Genomic DNA, 14,869 nt, shown 5'->3' on the forward strand with positions numbered 1-14,869 from the left:
ACACTGCTGAAGAAGTTTTTCACGTGTTCCAAGGGCTCTTAAATACCAGGATAACGTGTGAGTGTGAGGAAGGCTTTATGCCTGGAGAGGACCAACTAATGTTGCTTTTTGTATGTACTAGATCTACAAACTGTAGATGATTAACTTGAATACATTACATGATGTCATCCAAAACCAACTTCCTAGAAAATTCATTCATTCGTACTTTCTTCTTGCTTCTGTCTCGAGGAAGACACTACATTTCTTGCTTTATATTAGTTCTGATAATGGCTTAAACTCTTTAGCCTTCCTTCATAAATTTTGTTCACTTGGTTTTCTCTCAAGTAATTTAGCTGACAGGGAAGCCCACAACTTGTAATAATCTTGACATTTGTGGGGTGGTGGTACATGCCTTTAACTCCAGCACTTGGGAAGCAGAGACAGGTGGATCTCTATGAGTTTGAAGCCACCTGGTCTACAAATCCAGTTCTAAGACAGTTGAGACTATACAAAGAATCCCTGTCTTGAAAAAAAATAATTAATTGAAAATAAATCATCTTAACATTTAAGCAGCCATATTAATATCAGAGGCCAAGCTTAAATACAGAGGCTGGGGATGTAGCTAAGTTGGTAGAGTACTCTCCACCAAGCACAAGGCCCTGGGCTCAATCCCCAGAACTCTGTAAACCCATCATTGGTACACTCCTGTGATCTGACAACTAGGGATGTAAAATCAGGAGAATCAGGAATTCAAGGTCATCCTTATCCTGCAGGAAAAGTTCAAGGCAGGCTAGGCAGTGGTGGCTCATGCCTTTAATCCCAGCACTCCAGAGGCAGAGGCAGGTAGATCTCTGAGTTTGAGGCCAGCCTGGTCTACAGAACAAGTTTCAGGACAGGACAGCCAGGGCTACACAGAGAAACCATGGCTAGAAAAAAAGCAAAAAAAAAAAAAAAAAAGTTCAAGGCAGCCTGGTCTAAAGCCACTGTATCAAGAACAAACAGGTCATTTGAATTTCTTAATATATTTATATATTTAAATACTGCTTACCCACTTATTCAAATTATTTTAATTCTCATTCAACCTAAGGCTCTAATTCTAAAAGCAAGTATTTGAAACAAATCACAAAGACACAGAATGTCTCATACTGTGTCTTTTAAACACAGGAGACATCCATAGTAACGAGGAGCAAGGAGTATGTCGCCCTAAATACAGCACTAATACACTGGTCTCATTAACATCTGCAGTCTGTACAATTGCCATTCTAGGCAACCCAGGGTCACTGAGTGGAGGAATTCAAGACTGCCTCAGGCAGTAATTGGAGACTCAAGCGCCAAGACAAGAGGCAAGCATGCTGTCCCAAGCCATATGTGTCCTTACTGTCTCACTGTAAATAGGATCATGTGGCTGTCATTGTGAACTGAATTTTATAATCAGTGTCTTCTACTGAGACAATTCTTAAGGTGATATTAGGACAGAATAAATCAAACTCCATCCAACTGCTCATGGTCCCCTTGGGAAGCAGGTCTCCTCTTGAGCCTTTCCATCATGTCCAGGGGACAATATTTTGTGGTCCACCAGTGCTCCCATCTCTGAAACTGAAATTGGCATTGGACCTGGGAAAGGAGCTAGATGAAAGGGAGCAAAAAGGGTAGGTAAGAGTGAGATTCTGGAAACAGTCTAAAATGTGGGGTTTTAAAACTCTACTCTGTGGAAAAGCAGTAGACAAGGAATCCCCATTGGGGTTGTGATCATATTGCATCCATTTAAAACATGTCAGTAGACAAATGAACATGGTTTGCCTTAGAGTAAGTCTTGTCTAAAAAGGAACAGCTCCTGATAGAGCCAGGGCAGGCCAAACTGCTGAAGCCAGAGTAATGGAAGTGTGAACTCATAAGCTGTGTTCTGAGCCTGATTTCCTGGAGTATAGATGACCAGCTGATACCCAAGAAGCCAGCTAGGGAGGCCCCTCAATGTCTCCAGGTTCAGAATGCCCCCAGAATGCTGGATAAGAGCTGATTGAAGCCACTGGTTTAATGTCCTCATAACAATTGCATATCATTGTGCGGGAGTTTGATCGGCAGAAGGTCACAGGTGATGGAGGCGTGAGCATTTGTGAAACTTTAATATTTGGATGGCTTGGATGGGTCAGTGGGTGGGGTGGCCATTTCATGCATGCTTCTTTTCCCAGGGCTACACTGCCTGTAGTGCTAGCAAAACATTGGCTGCACTCTGTAATGCAAAGCATGCAAGGGAGGGAGCCCCGCTGACGTCATCTCTGAGTCTAAGTTAGCAAGCCAAAGTAGGGAAATGACGGCACGGAAAAGAAGCCAATCACAGAGTCCAGGGCTGTTGTTTTTGGATACAAGCAATCTTGTTGATCTTAGAAGTAACCAGTTTGTCTGCCTCAGCTTTCCATTTGGAAGTCAGAGATGATAGGTCCAGTTTTCTATTTGTTTCTGTTCAGTGCCGTCTCAGACTAAGATTTGCTCTGAGTTAGATTTGGCTTTAGAACATTTTACATACAAGTTGCTGGGTTTTGTCTGTTGGCTTTGTTTCTGTTTGTTTCTCTTTCATCATGGAGCCAGTTGAGGTTTGCTTCAAGAATGACTCTGAGAATGACAACCTGGAACATGCCTTGGCGTTTTCTACTGAGATCAGTTGCATTTATTTTTACCTCTTCTTAACAAACTGCTATAAGACTGCTATGGTTAGAGCAGAGCTGCTGGCTACTGGATTTAAACGGTAACCTCTGGCCAGTGCAGATATTCCTTGTTGGATGACAGGTAGCAGAAGGTTGATCCACTCTCCTTCCTGCAGCAGACAGATTCTGTCCTTTATAACGGGGAAAGCGGTCAGCAAGAGCTTGAAGAGAAATCAGAGATGGGGGGGGGTAGATTAGGGACTGTGGTAGAACTCAGTGGTAGATCCCTGGCATACCCAAGGTCCTGATTTGATTCCCAGAACCATGTTTTTTTAAAAAATAAACCTCATGTTTGGATGAATTTGCAGAGGGTCGGGCCTAGGAAAGTAAACTGTTCACCATCAACAGCCAATCTTATGAAAGGAACAACTTTTAAGAAGAAAATAGAGCTTGGTCAGGAGGACTCCTGACATGCTGTCTCCTTGTTAATGTTTGTTCCTGAGCCTTGAGTGTTGGGGACCAACAGAGCTGCTGAGAACAGTTGTGTTGGTTGCGCACCACTCATCTGTACAAGATGCCACACACTCGGTAACCTATGAGTACCTAGCAAGGATGTGCAGTAAGTCATTGCCAATAAACCCCATTAGGATTGGAACTGATTGTGAACACCCCTGGGAGAAGAGGAGAGTCTCTTTAAAGTGAGGTAAAATAGCAACATACCAAGAAATTATAAAACAGAATCAGAGATCTTAAAATAATTTCAAGTCTTTGCTAAGCAATGATATCTTATATCTTCACAAAATACACATATAACCATAGTGTTAAGAAATAGTACATAAGTTAATCAAAATTTGTTCTTCAAATAATGGCAGTGGGTTATGAAAGATATCTTATTGTTTTGTTTGATTGTTTAGAATCTTGAGTTCTGACTCTTATGGGAGTTTTAAACAAATATCAGAGCAGTTTTCTCTATATTGTAAACTTTAAAAATAATAAGCATTGTTAAAAATACTTTAAAATATAATCCTATTGTTAGAGGAAATTGTCATACTTCATAGTTAAAACTTTGAGAATTTAACCTGACTTGAACTTTTGAATATTTTTCAATGTCTCTCAACCTCAGCTTCCTTCCAGGACAGGTTTGTGAGGCAGAATGGTGATGTCTAGGACTGCTATGTCCTGAGATAGGCACATCAGGGCCATTTGGTACATTCACAAAACATACAAACTCTGGTTTATCCTTAAGAATACATTCAAGTTTTCTTTCTAAGTAGTTCTTAGAACTTAGTTCATGAAAAGAAAAGCAAATGGACTCTATATGAATGATATTTGTTTCTCATAATTTGTTGGCATTTTAGATTGACACTTCCAGGAGCAGGAAAGGAACAATGATATACATGGCTTACTCATCTTTACAATGAAAGAAACAAAAGTAGATCCTTTTACAAAGGAATGCATTGAAACCTTCCCTGTGCCCTTTGCATTGTTAAGCCTTAGCTCTTGTCTCACATCAGAGGCAATCTCACTCCTTGTTTCTTTTGAGACTGCCTGAAAATAAACCTCAGTGGTGTCTTTCCAGAGCCAGGACCACTAAGAAATGGGGAAAGTCTTCCATTAAGTTCTTAATAAGGAATTCGTGTTAGCAGTCATTATTCTCAAGCTTCCCTGTGTGGCTTAGCTTAATGCTATTACAAAAATATAAATGTTTATACCAGGTTTTAGAACACAAAAGGGAACTCCATTAAAAATTTTTTTTTGTAGCATTTGTGGCCAACCATTTCTTCTAGTCTGGCTAGCTAGCAGCCATCTGATGGGAAACATTGGGAGTGACTACATTGGAAGGCTCAGGCTGGGCAGGCTTGATTGGTATACGGCTGTGAGTTTCCTCAAAGTGTTATGGTTTACAGGAGTCCCATGGAATATAAACCCTGCCAAGACTTTAGATTTCATTACTTCCCTGTCCTCGACAAGTACAATTTAATTGAACATTAAGCAATTTGATCTCTTTCACCTAATAAATCGAGCAAATTCAATAAACATAAATCCTGCTAATGATAGCGCTGACCCTGGCAGAGCTGAGCTCATCGGTGTTCATGGTTATGACTCTCCCTGGAATTTGAACCACAGATGCTTATATCTGAGCAAAGTGCTTACCTGATGCTCACAGCCGGGGAAGTGCACTCAATGATTTTCCTAGGGTGTCAGAAAAGAGCAGCTGCAAACAGAAAATGGCTTGGCAGATAGAGCACACATAAAGCCCTCAGCTGACATTAGGAATGTTGTGCTACAAACTGCAGTGTTCTGGTGAGAAACAAAGAAGGGCTAATTACAATTTTTCCTTATGCAGTTCTGAGATCTCAGTGAAACTGTAAGCATAAGTATGCCATGTGTGGCTGACCAGCTCTCCAGGGCGCATGCCTGCTGGCTTCCTTTCCCACATGTTCTCTGCAGTAGACAGTCTTAACTTAATGCCTTCTGGTTTAACTGATTGTTGTGTGGTTGTTTAGTTGGTTTGATTTTGATTTTGGTGTTGAGCCCAGGGTGGCATTGAACTCCGGATGCTCTTGTTTTTGCCTCTAGAGTGCTGGGATTGTAAGCATGTGCCCTCACACCCAAGTCATAGGCTGTTTTCTCTTCTTCCCTGCTTCCAGGATGAAATGTAAGGTTTCCCATTTTTCTTCCCCTTCTCCTGTCCTAAACCCTACCTTATTCACCGATTCTCATCAAGTTCATGCTACCCTCAGGCTCTAACTGTAGAAATGAAAGAAGCAACAAAATGAATTACTTTGATATGGCTAAAATAGTGACACAAATCTTGTTCCATTGACTGAGGAACTGAAATTCAAGGAAACGTGTCTAGATGTGTCTAGAAAAGAAATGTGTATGAGAACCCAAGTGTATTGAGTCTGTGAATTCCAGATCTTTTGTTGTGTGTGTGTGTGTGTGTTGTACCTATTTGTCTGTATGTTGTGTTGCATATATGTGTGTTTGTTGATATGGTGTGTGTGTATGTGTCTATATCTGTATGTGAGTGTGGTTTTTATAATGTGTGAGGTGGGGAGGTGTCTAATTTCCTATGACAGTTCCCTGCTTTTTAACTTCCTGGAAGCAGGGTGGCTACCTGCTCTACTCTGGGCAAGCATTAATTCTCTGGAAAAGCCAGACATGCAACACAGTTTGTCCCTTTCTACTAAGGCATTTCTGCCTCCTTCCTTCACAAGCACAGAAGAGTCTAAAATGGTCATAGTAAAAAGAAAAATTATAGCTTTCATCCATTTTAGTTATGGAAAAGTTTCCATTCTAATTCAGGCTAAGCAGTCACTGTGGGAAATGCCCACTTCCCTCCTCTGAATCCTTAACACCATCATCGATTAAGAATATGTGTTTAACCCTGTAGAAAAAAACCCTGGTAGAGAGTTGAATGAAATGTAACCTCTGTGTACTGCAGAAGACCCAGGGCTTGCTTATCCCCCATAGACACAGTTTAAATTTTGTTGCTCTAAATGCTCAGCCCTGGTATATAAAAACCCAAATCCAGCCTGTGTTACATTTCTAAAGGCTGGATTGAGTCTGTCTCAGACAAAGGAAACTTCACCTCCTGGGTTCTCAAATGCCAGAGTGGCACTGTAACATGTGACTGTCCAGACCAAACCCACAGATGTGTCTGTCATCAAGAATGGAGATTTCCTGCCTGGATGTAGTAACTTGCTTCCCATTGCTTAGCAGGGGTCCCAGACCCACTGGCTCCAGGGGAGCACTTTGTTTTAATATATATATCTCCTTTAAAGTAGAAATCAAAACAGTACCATCTGCAGTGTGAATCTGGCATGCCAGGGAAATTAGTGTGACCAATGGCCTGGATCCATTTAGACCACTTAGTGGTTGTGTCCCATGCCACCCCATGTGTCCCTTTTATAGCTTTGATCTAGAGCTAAGCATTTGTGTTCAGGGAGGTGGGGCCTGCCACAAGGGGAGAGTCATTGAGGTGTCAATATTTCCATTTGTTATTCATTTCACTTTTCAGTTTGGCTAAATGGGGGGGGGACCTCAGAAAGGAGGGTTCTCAGGATCTGCTAAGTGAACCAACCATTGCTCTGCACCTAACACCTGACAACTAGATGATTAATTGTTGTTGCTGTGCATAAAAAGAGGAAATTTTGGAAAGCAAAGAGACGTCAAGGACAAAATATGTTGTGCATGTGCTCATGGCGAGCTGGAGGAAGAGGCAGCCAGGGTTCTCCTGGCTTCTCTGGGGAATCGTGGAAATAGTTCAGGGGTCTGCGATTGGACTCTGTTCTATATTCAGCCCCAATTCAACCAGATCCCTAAGTTAGACTCTGGCTATGGCTCAGACCTAGGGCTAACCATACCTCCAAGGCAGAGCGGTTTCTTTCTTGGGGCTTGGGATGCTCAGAGGCCAGAACATGCTAGAGATTTGCCCATACTCAGATCCCAAAGACATCTTACCCATGCCTCATTGGAATGTTCCAAGCTATCCCTCATGCACCTGGTCTACATTGCAATGCAGCCAGAGGTATGTGATGAGATCTGTGAGTCAAATACAAAGTTCTCTTGTTCATGATACAAACAAATTTGCCAAGGCAATCACCAGTTTTGTGCCTTGTTGGAGAGTGTTCATGAACATTTTTCCTCTACCCAGTTTCCTCCACCTATGTAAAAATCCCCAGATAATCTCAAAAGGGAATCAGCAAATGCCTGGAATTTGATCTCCCTTTGTCCTTAATTTACCTCAGCTCTCTTTGCCCACAGATCACCTTCAGTTCAGACATTCGGATTTATATGTCACTCTCAATACTCTTTTTAAATCATCAGTTGTTTTCACATCTTCCATAAAGGCTCTGGGTTTTTTTTTTTTTTAAGAGAAAGAAAAAGAGTAACTTCTATATTCTTGGAGCTTCAAACTTTATGAGCAAATCCATAACACTGTATCATTTTTCATATGCCACTACCATATGAAGATAAGATGATAAGAATTACCCCTGTGGAGGGGCTGGAGTGATAGCTCAGAGGTTAAAAGTACTTGCTGCTCTTGCAGAGGACCCAGGTTCAATTCACAGCCACCTGTAACTTCTGTTCCAGGGGGTCTGCTCCCCCTCTTCTAACCTCCACAGGGACTAGGCACACACATGGCAAACAGACATAACATGTAGGCAAAATAATCATACAATAAAAATAGTTTTTTGTTTTTTTTTTTAAAGAATTACTCTTATGTGACATCTGAAGAAGCTGAGTCTTACCCCAAATTCCTAAATAGGAAAATAAGTAACACAATGAACACTGCAGCTCTGGCTTTAGCCTCCAAAGCCCACATTCTTTCCGTTTCCGCATGCTCACTTCACCCTTGACCCTGATGAGAACCAGAGAGGTGCAAGACGGGAGGATGAGAGAGACAGTATATATGATGGGCGACAGCTCTGTCCTTTGTGTTGAGCAGAGGGTACACATCATTAGCTGCAAGACAGAACCTGCAACACAGAAGTGATAAGTTGCTATCTGATCAAGACCATCTTGAAGGTTAGCATTCGATATGTTAGAGATAGCGAGGCTTTGAGGGACGGTGGATTCTAGACTCTGGAGTGGAAATGCGTGGCAGGAGTAGAAAGAGAAAGAAGAAGCAGGTTTCAAAACTACCCATCCCTATCTCCTTCTGCTGCCCTCTCTCCAGCCTAGGTCAAGTCTGCAAGCTTTAGAAGACATCTGTGTCTGGCTACTATTTCGTTTCTTTTGTCGATAGCTTGATTAGATCCTTAAAATTAATCCAAATTATTTTTTCCCATAATCTGATTTGTGTACATAGCTGTTGTTCAAGCACAGCCCTTCCAGGCAGCTGTTTTCAGACACTATCTGTCCTTCATTTTCACTCTCACCCGAGGTCTCTCCTTTGACCCTGAAAGAGGGGAATGCTCGCAACAGTTAGTCACCTCATTGCTTTAGTGGAAGAGAGCCCAGGATCGAAGCCAAACAGCACTGGCCAGGCCTTTCTGTGTCACTTGGCATCCTTGGACCTTACTGAGGTAAGGCTCCCTAACAGTTGACAGTTGTCTCAGGGGAAAGCTCTAGCTATCTCTGGATTATGTCTTCCAAACTGAGTATATGAATTGATCCACTCTTGGTCACACTGTGGCTTGGCTATAAAATACTATAGATGTCTTCCCGTCGAGATGTATAGCAACTGTATATACATTTAAAAAAAAAAAAAAAAAAAACCACTGTATATGACCTCAGCTCATAAAACCTGTAAACATCTCAAAGGGAAGGCCTTTGGTGCTTTTTCAAGCATTAAGTAGAACTGACAACAGTCTGAGCTCTGTTTGAAGCTGGGTTTTTTGTTTTGTTTTGTTTTTGGTTATTGTTGTTGTTGTTGTTATTGTTATCATTGTTGTTGTTTGAGTCTTGTTCCAGGCTCTGCTATATTTCCTTAGAGAAATTAACATTTCATCTCACAGCATGGCTTCATGCAAAGTGTTGGGAACATCTGGGGTCTGGGTGTTGTTTCTAGAATATTTGTTTGGTGAGGAATGGAGTTCCTACCCTGTCCCATGGTGCAGGGGGTTCTGAGGCTTTACTATTCCCTGGTGCTAGTTGCAGAATGTGCGAGCTTTGACTTTTCACCCCCCATACAGGGATGGAAGCAAGTCTCTACAGTCACACTAGCTATGTCCATGGAGTTATTTATTTAGGGGGGGGGGAGTGAGTGTATGTGAACTATAGTGCACATTCACAGAGGTCAGAGGATAACTCGCAGGAGTCTGTTCTCCCCATCCTCCATGTGGGTCGTAGGATAGGATTTAACTTAGGTCCTCAGGCTTGCTGGCAAGAACCTTTAATAGCTAAGCCATCATGCCAGAGTCTGTGTTTTTCTTTAATTGTATATAGGAGGAAACAAACTGGAAACCTTTGGGCAAGTGTTACCTTAGGTGGCTGGTGTTTCTCAGTCCAGTCCTGGGGCCCTAGTACCTGACTGCTTCTGATCATCCTGGCAGAGTAGACCTCTAGGAAACTCAGACTTTTCACCAACTGCTGGTTGTTATATTTGGAAAATGCATTCTCTGTAATTCATATATTCAGCACATGAAGCATTCCTCTCTGGACTTTCCAAACAAGTGCTGTTAAGTGTAGGAAAGAGCCTGACATCCTGGCATGCATTTACATCTCAGGAGCCCCCTGGGGTGGAGAACGGAGATTCCATGGCTTGGCTGGGGAGTGCAGGTTAGGAATCCAACCATTATGGCCTGGTCCAGTTTGGAATGGGGATGTGGCTACAGGAAGTGGCAGCTGAAGGCCAAAAGCGAATAAGGCCCAATGTTTCAGAAGAGATGCAGGAGACTGCACTTGAAGAAAGCTCCATAGCCTGGTTACTGACTTTAGGTCCGGTCCACCAGCGGAGATGTGACCTCTCTGTGCCTTCATGTTAATTGAATGCTTACAGCAACACATGACAGAGGAAGCAGTGTGCAATCAGTAGTTCCTTACTACTATGCTCATCCTTGCTGTAATGTCCATCATGCTGTAATCATGTTCACAGGGCCTGGAATTACACAGTGTCTGACGATTAGAGGAGCAACTTGTAGTTCAAGCTGGGATGCTGTTGTATCATGTTATAAACACTAGTGATCTGCTTTTCCTGTTTCTTATGGACATGGTGCCTTTAGCTTACTCCATGTACTACTTTGTTCCTTATGTTTATAATAACTCATATTAAGATTGAATTTGTTATATGTTTATAATAACTCATATTAAGATTGAATAAAACTTCTCTTCCAGGAGGCCTGATGCATTCTAAGATAGCTCTCTATCTCTCCCTCTCTCTCTCTTTTTCTCTCTGTCTCTCCTCTGTCTGTCTGTCTGTCTCTCTCTCTCTTTCTCCCTCTGTCTCTTTGCCTCTGTCTGTGTGTGTGTGTTTGTGTGTGTTTTAGGGTGGGTTATGCAAATCATCAGCTCTTTTAGGTCATTGTTTGAGAACCTTCTTCATGCTTTATCTTAGTATTCAGTGTGTGTGTGTGTGTGTGTGTGTGTGTGTGTGTGTGTGTGTGTGTGTGCCCAGCTTCCACAGAGGAATACTTGGGCACATTCCAGATGCTTCTGAATGGTGTGTGTGATGCCAGGCTCACTGCTCTGAGATGCAGTGTGTGCGCCTGATGTAACCCAACAGTGTCCTCTCCCTCTCAGATGACTATGCCCAGCTGTGCAACATCCCAGTGTCGGGGCGACGGCGGCCATATGGACAGGATGCATTGGTGGACTTCAGTGAACAATATGGCCCAGAGACAGACCCTTACTTCGTTCAAGACCGTAAGCACAGTCATTCAGTCATGTTGAGTTAAGCTGTGGATCAAGATTACTCATGTTTTCAAAATATGATCCCTGGAAAATTGTTCTGAATGTAGACTGTGGGTCTTGGTCTAAACTTATCCATCAGAATATTGGGGCAGGACCCAGCAGATTGGTTTTATAATCCCCTTGAGTTACATAGCCTACTACTTTGGCTAGGAATCATCAGATTCCAAGATGAGCATTGCATGGGAGAGGTATTATATTTATTTTCTTTAAAGCAATGAAAATAATCTTATTGTTACATTGCTACAGCTCAATCATTTCTTTTTATATTAAGTTATGGTCTAGTTCAATTTCCCTGCAAGGAAATGACAAATGCTCACCACACCAAGTTGACCTTTACAAGTATTTTAGAGTGGGTGGTCCAAAAAAAAATGCCTTCCTGGTCAGAAATTGATTTTTAGAATCCACTTATAAGGGGATTTATTAAGTAAGAAATGATTCATGCCAGCCTTTTCTGGATTTGTGAGCAGAGCTTTTGGGGGAGGCAAAAATGAAATAATGTCGCCTCTAGAAAGGAAATGCCCCACAACCTATGGACAGAGGGTCCTGTGTGAGGAACCCACACACAAAATCCTTTCCATAGGAGGAACATCTGTGCTTTCAAATAAGAAAGAGTGAGGTTTGAAAACACAGCAATTCAGACTGAAAAATGGTGGCTGGCTGGACGAGCAGATGCTGAACTGCATCATAATAGAGAAATCTGAATTCAAGGACCATCCTCATCTCACAAGACATGCATCTCACTCCAGCAGCTGTACCACATTCTCATGAGATGGGTCCCTGTGGAGCACAGACTTTGGGGTTAGGACTTTAGAGATACTTCAGAGTTGCAACATGCTATGAAATCTTTTCTTGGTGGTGGTGGGTGGAGGAGTGTCACCTATTTCCAGAAGCCACCAATTGGGATTAGCACTTAGAACTTTGTAGCTGCATTTGGGATTATTTCCACAAAGTCAAAGGTTTTTTCCTTCTTCCTTTATGGTTCAAGAGAGCAGACACTCTTCCTCCTTCTGTTCCTGTGTGAGCCCTTTGGTTGGATCTAAAAATCCCAATAATACAAACGCTGATGGGAAGGCATGAAGTTTAATTACATTTCCACATACATTGTGTTTAATTGCATTGCACAACAGAGTAAAGTTTAAAGAAATGACCAGGGCATAGTGTTCCGAGGCTTTGAGGCAGTGAACAGTGAATTTGTGATATCTGGCATTACTATAGAACAGTGAGTTCTGCTGATCCGCCTTCAGTTTGCACAATATATCCAAAACTGAAACTCATTAGTACATTATCGGGTCTCTGAAAGGCTAGCTTTGGTAATGTTTTAGACTTCGAAGGCCACATGGCATGGTCTCTGTTGTAGCCTGTCAGCTACAGCATTATGTAAATGGCCATGGAGAGTTATCATGGCTAGTAGATGTAGTTGTGTTCATTTACCTAAATAGGTACCAGGTCAGATTTGGATCAGAGCCTGCCTACCTGGTTTAGAAACATGAAGGTCTGTTTTGGAGGTCTTGAGTTCTACTTGTTAATGGCACATCTTAATTCCTGTAATAAAATGTAACCTTACTAATTGTGACAGCAAAATGTTTTTCTGTCACTGAAATGATTTTGCTGTGATACACTAGATTGAAGATTTCAATCAAGATCCCATATTTTAAGTCTGTATTTCTCAAATCAGCTTTATATGTCTGCTATTTCTTCATTGTCTGTTTCCCTCTTTGAATTAAGTTTTTTGGTTTTTTGTTGTTGTTCTGTTTTGTTTATACATATCAATCTCAGGTCCCCTTGCCTCTCCTCCTTTCCCTCCCTTTCCCTCCCCTCACCCCCATATCACCCCACATCACCTTCTCAGCATTAACTTTTTTTAAAGCTGCTTTTTTAGTGGGCTCCTATGTAAATTTAAACCTTCTGGGCCTGCATAGCAACAATATTTTGCTGCCCCCTGCAGGTCTATTGGAGAATTACCTCAGAGGCCCAGTCATGCCAAAAGGTCTGGTTGTAATTTTTTTTTAAAGCCCTTTTGTGGCAAGAAGGTGACCTGTAATAGTGTACTTAGGTCATTGTGTTACAGCTTCCTTCTCCGGGAGGACAGCTCAACTTTATCATGTTTTTTTATGTTATTAAAACTCCAGGGTCTTGAGTGGCTTCAGAGCTAGTGTCTAAACTGTAAAAAGAGCCAAGCAAAAGTTTCTTTGTTTTGTCCTTTATCAAAGCCTTTTAGTATCCTAAACACACGTGTAGTGTGCTTTCCCATTTATCAAGATGTTTTAATCACTTCTATGCCCTCTATCCTGTGGGCCTTTGCAGAGAGCTCATTGGAAAGCCAGAGTAAACAGACCCCACTGGGCACAGCCAGACCACTCTTCTTTGTTTCTGCAACTCCCGTTGCACAGCCTCAAACTTGGGAGCCTTCTTAGAAATGCCTGCTGAACACTGCTGGGGAATTCCACTGATCCCACCCCTCAAGACTTCCTGACATCTGCCCTACTGAAAATTCACATAAAAAATGTTTTTTAAAAATCCCACATTTGCAAACTGAAAAGAACAACTTAAACCCATGCTTGGTTTCTCAAAACCCAAGCTCATCCTTGTTTTCCACTTTATGTGATGGTAGTATAAAGCATTAACATTCTAAAAGTGGGCTGGAATGTGCAAAAGTTTGAATTGTTTATGCTTAACAATAGTAAATTCTAAAGCTAGCATTAAGGCTGGAGAGATGGGTCAGTGGTTAAGAGACTGGTTGCTCTTCCAGAGGTCCTGAGTTCAAGTCCCAGCAACCACATGATGACTCACAATCACCTCTAATGAGATCTGATGCCCTCTTCTGGCATACAGCCATATATGCAAATATAGCTCTCATATATATGTATAAAGTAAAGCAAATGTTAAAGTATCTGAAACAAATATATAAAACGAATCGTATCTTAAATAATATTAATAATAATGGGAATTTTCTTTAGGGAATGAGAGTGAACACTTCTAACCCGGACCCCCACCTTTTCCTCCGCAGGTTTTTTAAATACCTTTGAGGAATTGCAGGCAGAAGAATGTGGCATCCTCAATGGCTGTGAAAACGGCCGATGTGTCAGGGTTCAGGAAGGTTATACCTGTGATTGCTTTGATGGGTACCACCTGGATATGGCCAAGATGACTTGTGTCGGTAAGAATGATAGTGTCCAATGAAAGGCTTCCCCTGGAGTCCCCTGTGACCAGATCTGGTCAGCTGAGTATGTTTCAGCAAGATGGGTGGGAGTTGCAGTTTGGGAAGTTGAATAACATTCCAGAAATATACATTAAATATAATTATGCTTCATGTTACAGGACTATACACACACAAAAAAAAATAGTTAAGACAGTCAACGGTATAGTCTGTTTTTTGTTTTTTTGGTGTTTTTTGTGGGGGTGGGGGTTGGTTTTTTTCAGACAGGGTTTCTCTGTAACTTTGCTGTACTGAAACTTGATCTGTACACCAGACTGGTTTTAAATGCACAGAGATCTGCCTGCCTCTCCCTTCCCAGTGCTGAGACTAAAGACATGCACCGTCACCACCACCCAGCCTGGGTTTTTTTGTTTTGTGTTTTTTGTCTTTTCACAACTAAAACTCAGAGTTATTACCCCACTTAAAAATCCTTATTGCTTTATTTTCCTCAGGGCCAGAAACTGAACCCCAGGGCCTTGTGCATGCTAGACTAGAGCTGTACCATGAAGCTGTGCCTCTGCTCCACCCCTAGTAACCTTAAATATAGAGGGAAGGCCAGAAGGGCTCAAGTAATTATTTTGACTTTTAAATTTAAATTTTGATGGTTTAGTAAGTAATACTAAACCTGAGTATGTGACACAGCTATGAAAGAGTGACAGCATCTAGGAAACAGACAGCTTCCCTAACCATT

General features: G+C 41.8%; 1 protein-coding gene across 5 annotated transcripts in view; it reads left to right on the forward strand.

Moving 5' to 3' along the window:
• The window catches only part of Ltbp1 (latent transforming growth factor beta binding protein 1), a 385,515-nt gene that overhangs the window by 369,377 nt on the left and 1,269 nt on the right, over nt 1-14,869 (forward strand). For all 5 annotated transcript variants that reach the window (XM_051181870.1, XM_051181869.1, XM_051181868.1 and 2 more), the window contains 2 exons: nt 10,812-10,934; nt 13,990-14,139. In XM_051181870.1, the coding sequence (XP_051037827.1) occupies nt 10,812-10,934; nt 13,990-14,139 (273 nt within the window). The remainder of the gene's footprint in view (nt 1-10,811; nt 10,935-13,989; nt 14,140-14,869) is intronic.

Source organism: Phodopus roborovskii, unplaced genomic scaffold (assembly GCF_943737965.1).
Source record: "Phodopus roborovskii unplaced genomic scaffold, PHOROB, whole genome shotgun sequence".
Classification (NCBI taxonomy): Eukaryota; Metazoa; Chordata; class Mammalia; order Rodentia; family Cricetidae; genus Phodopus; species Phodopus roborovskii.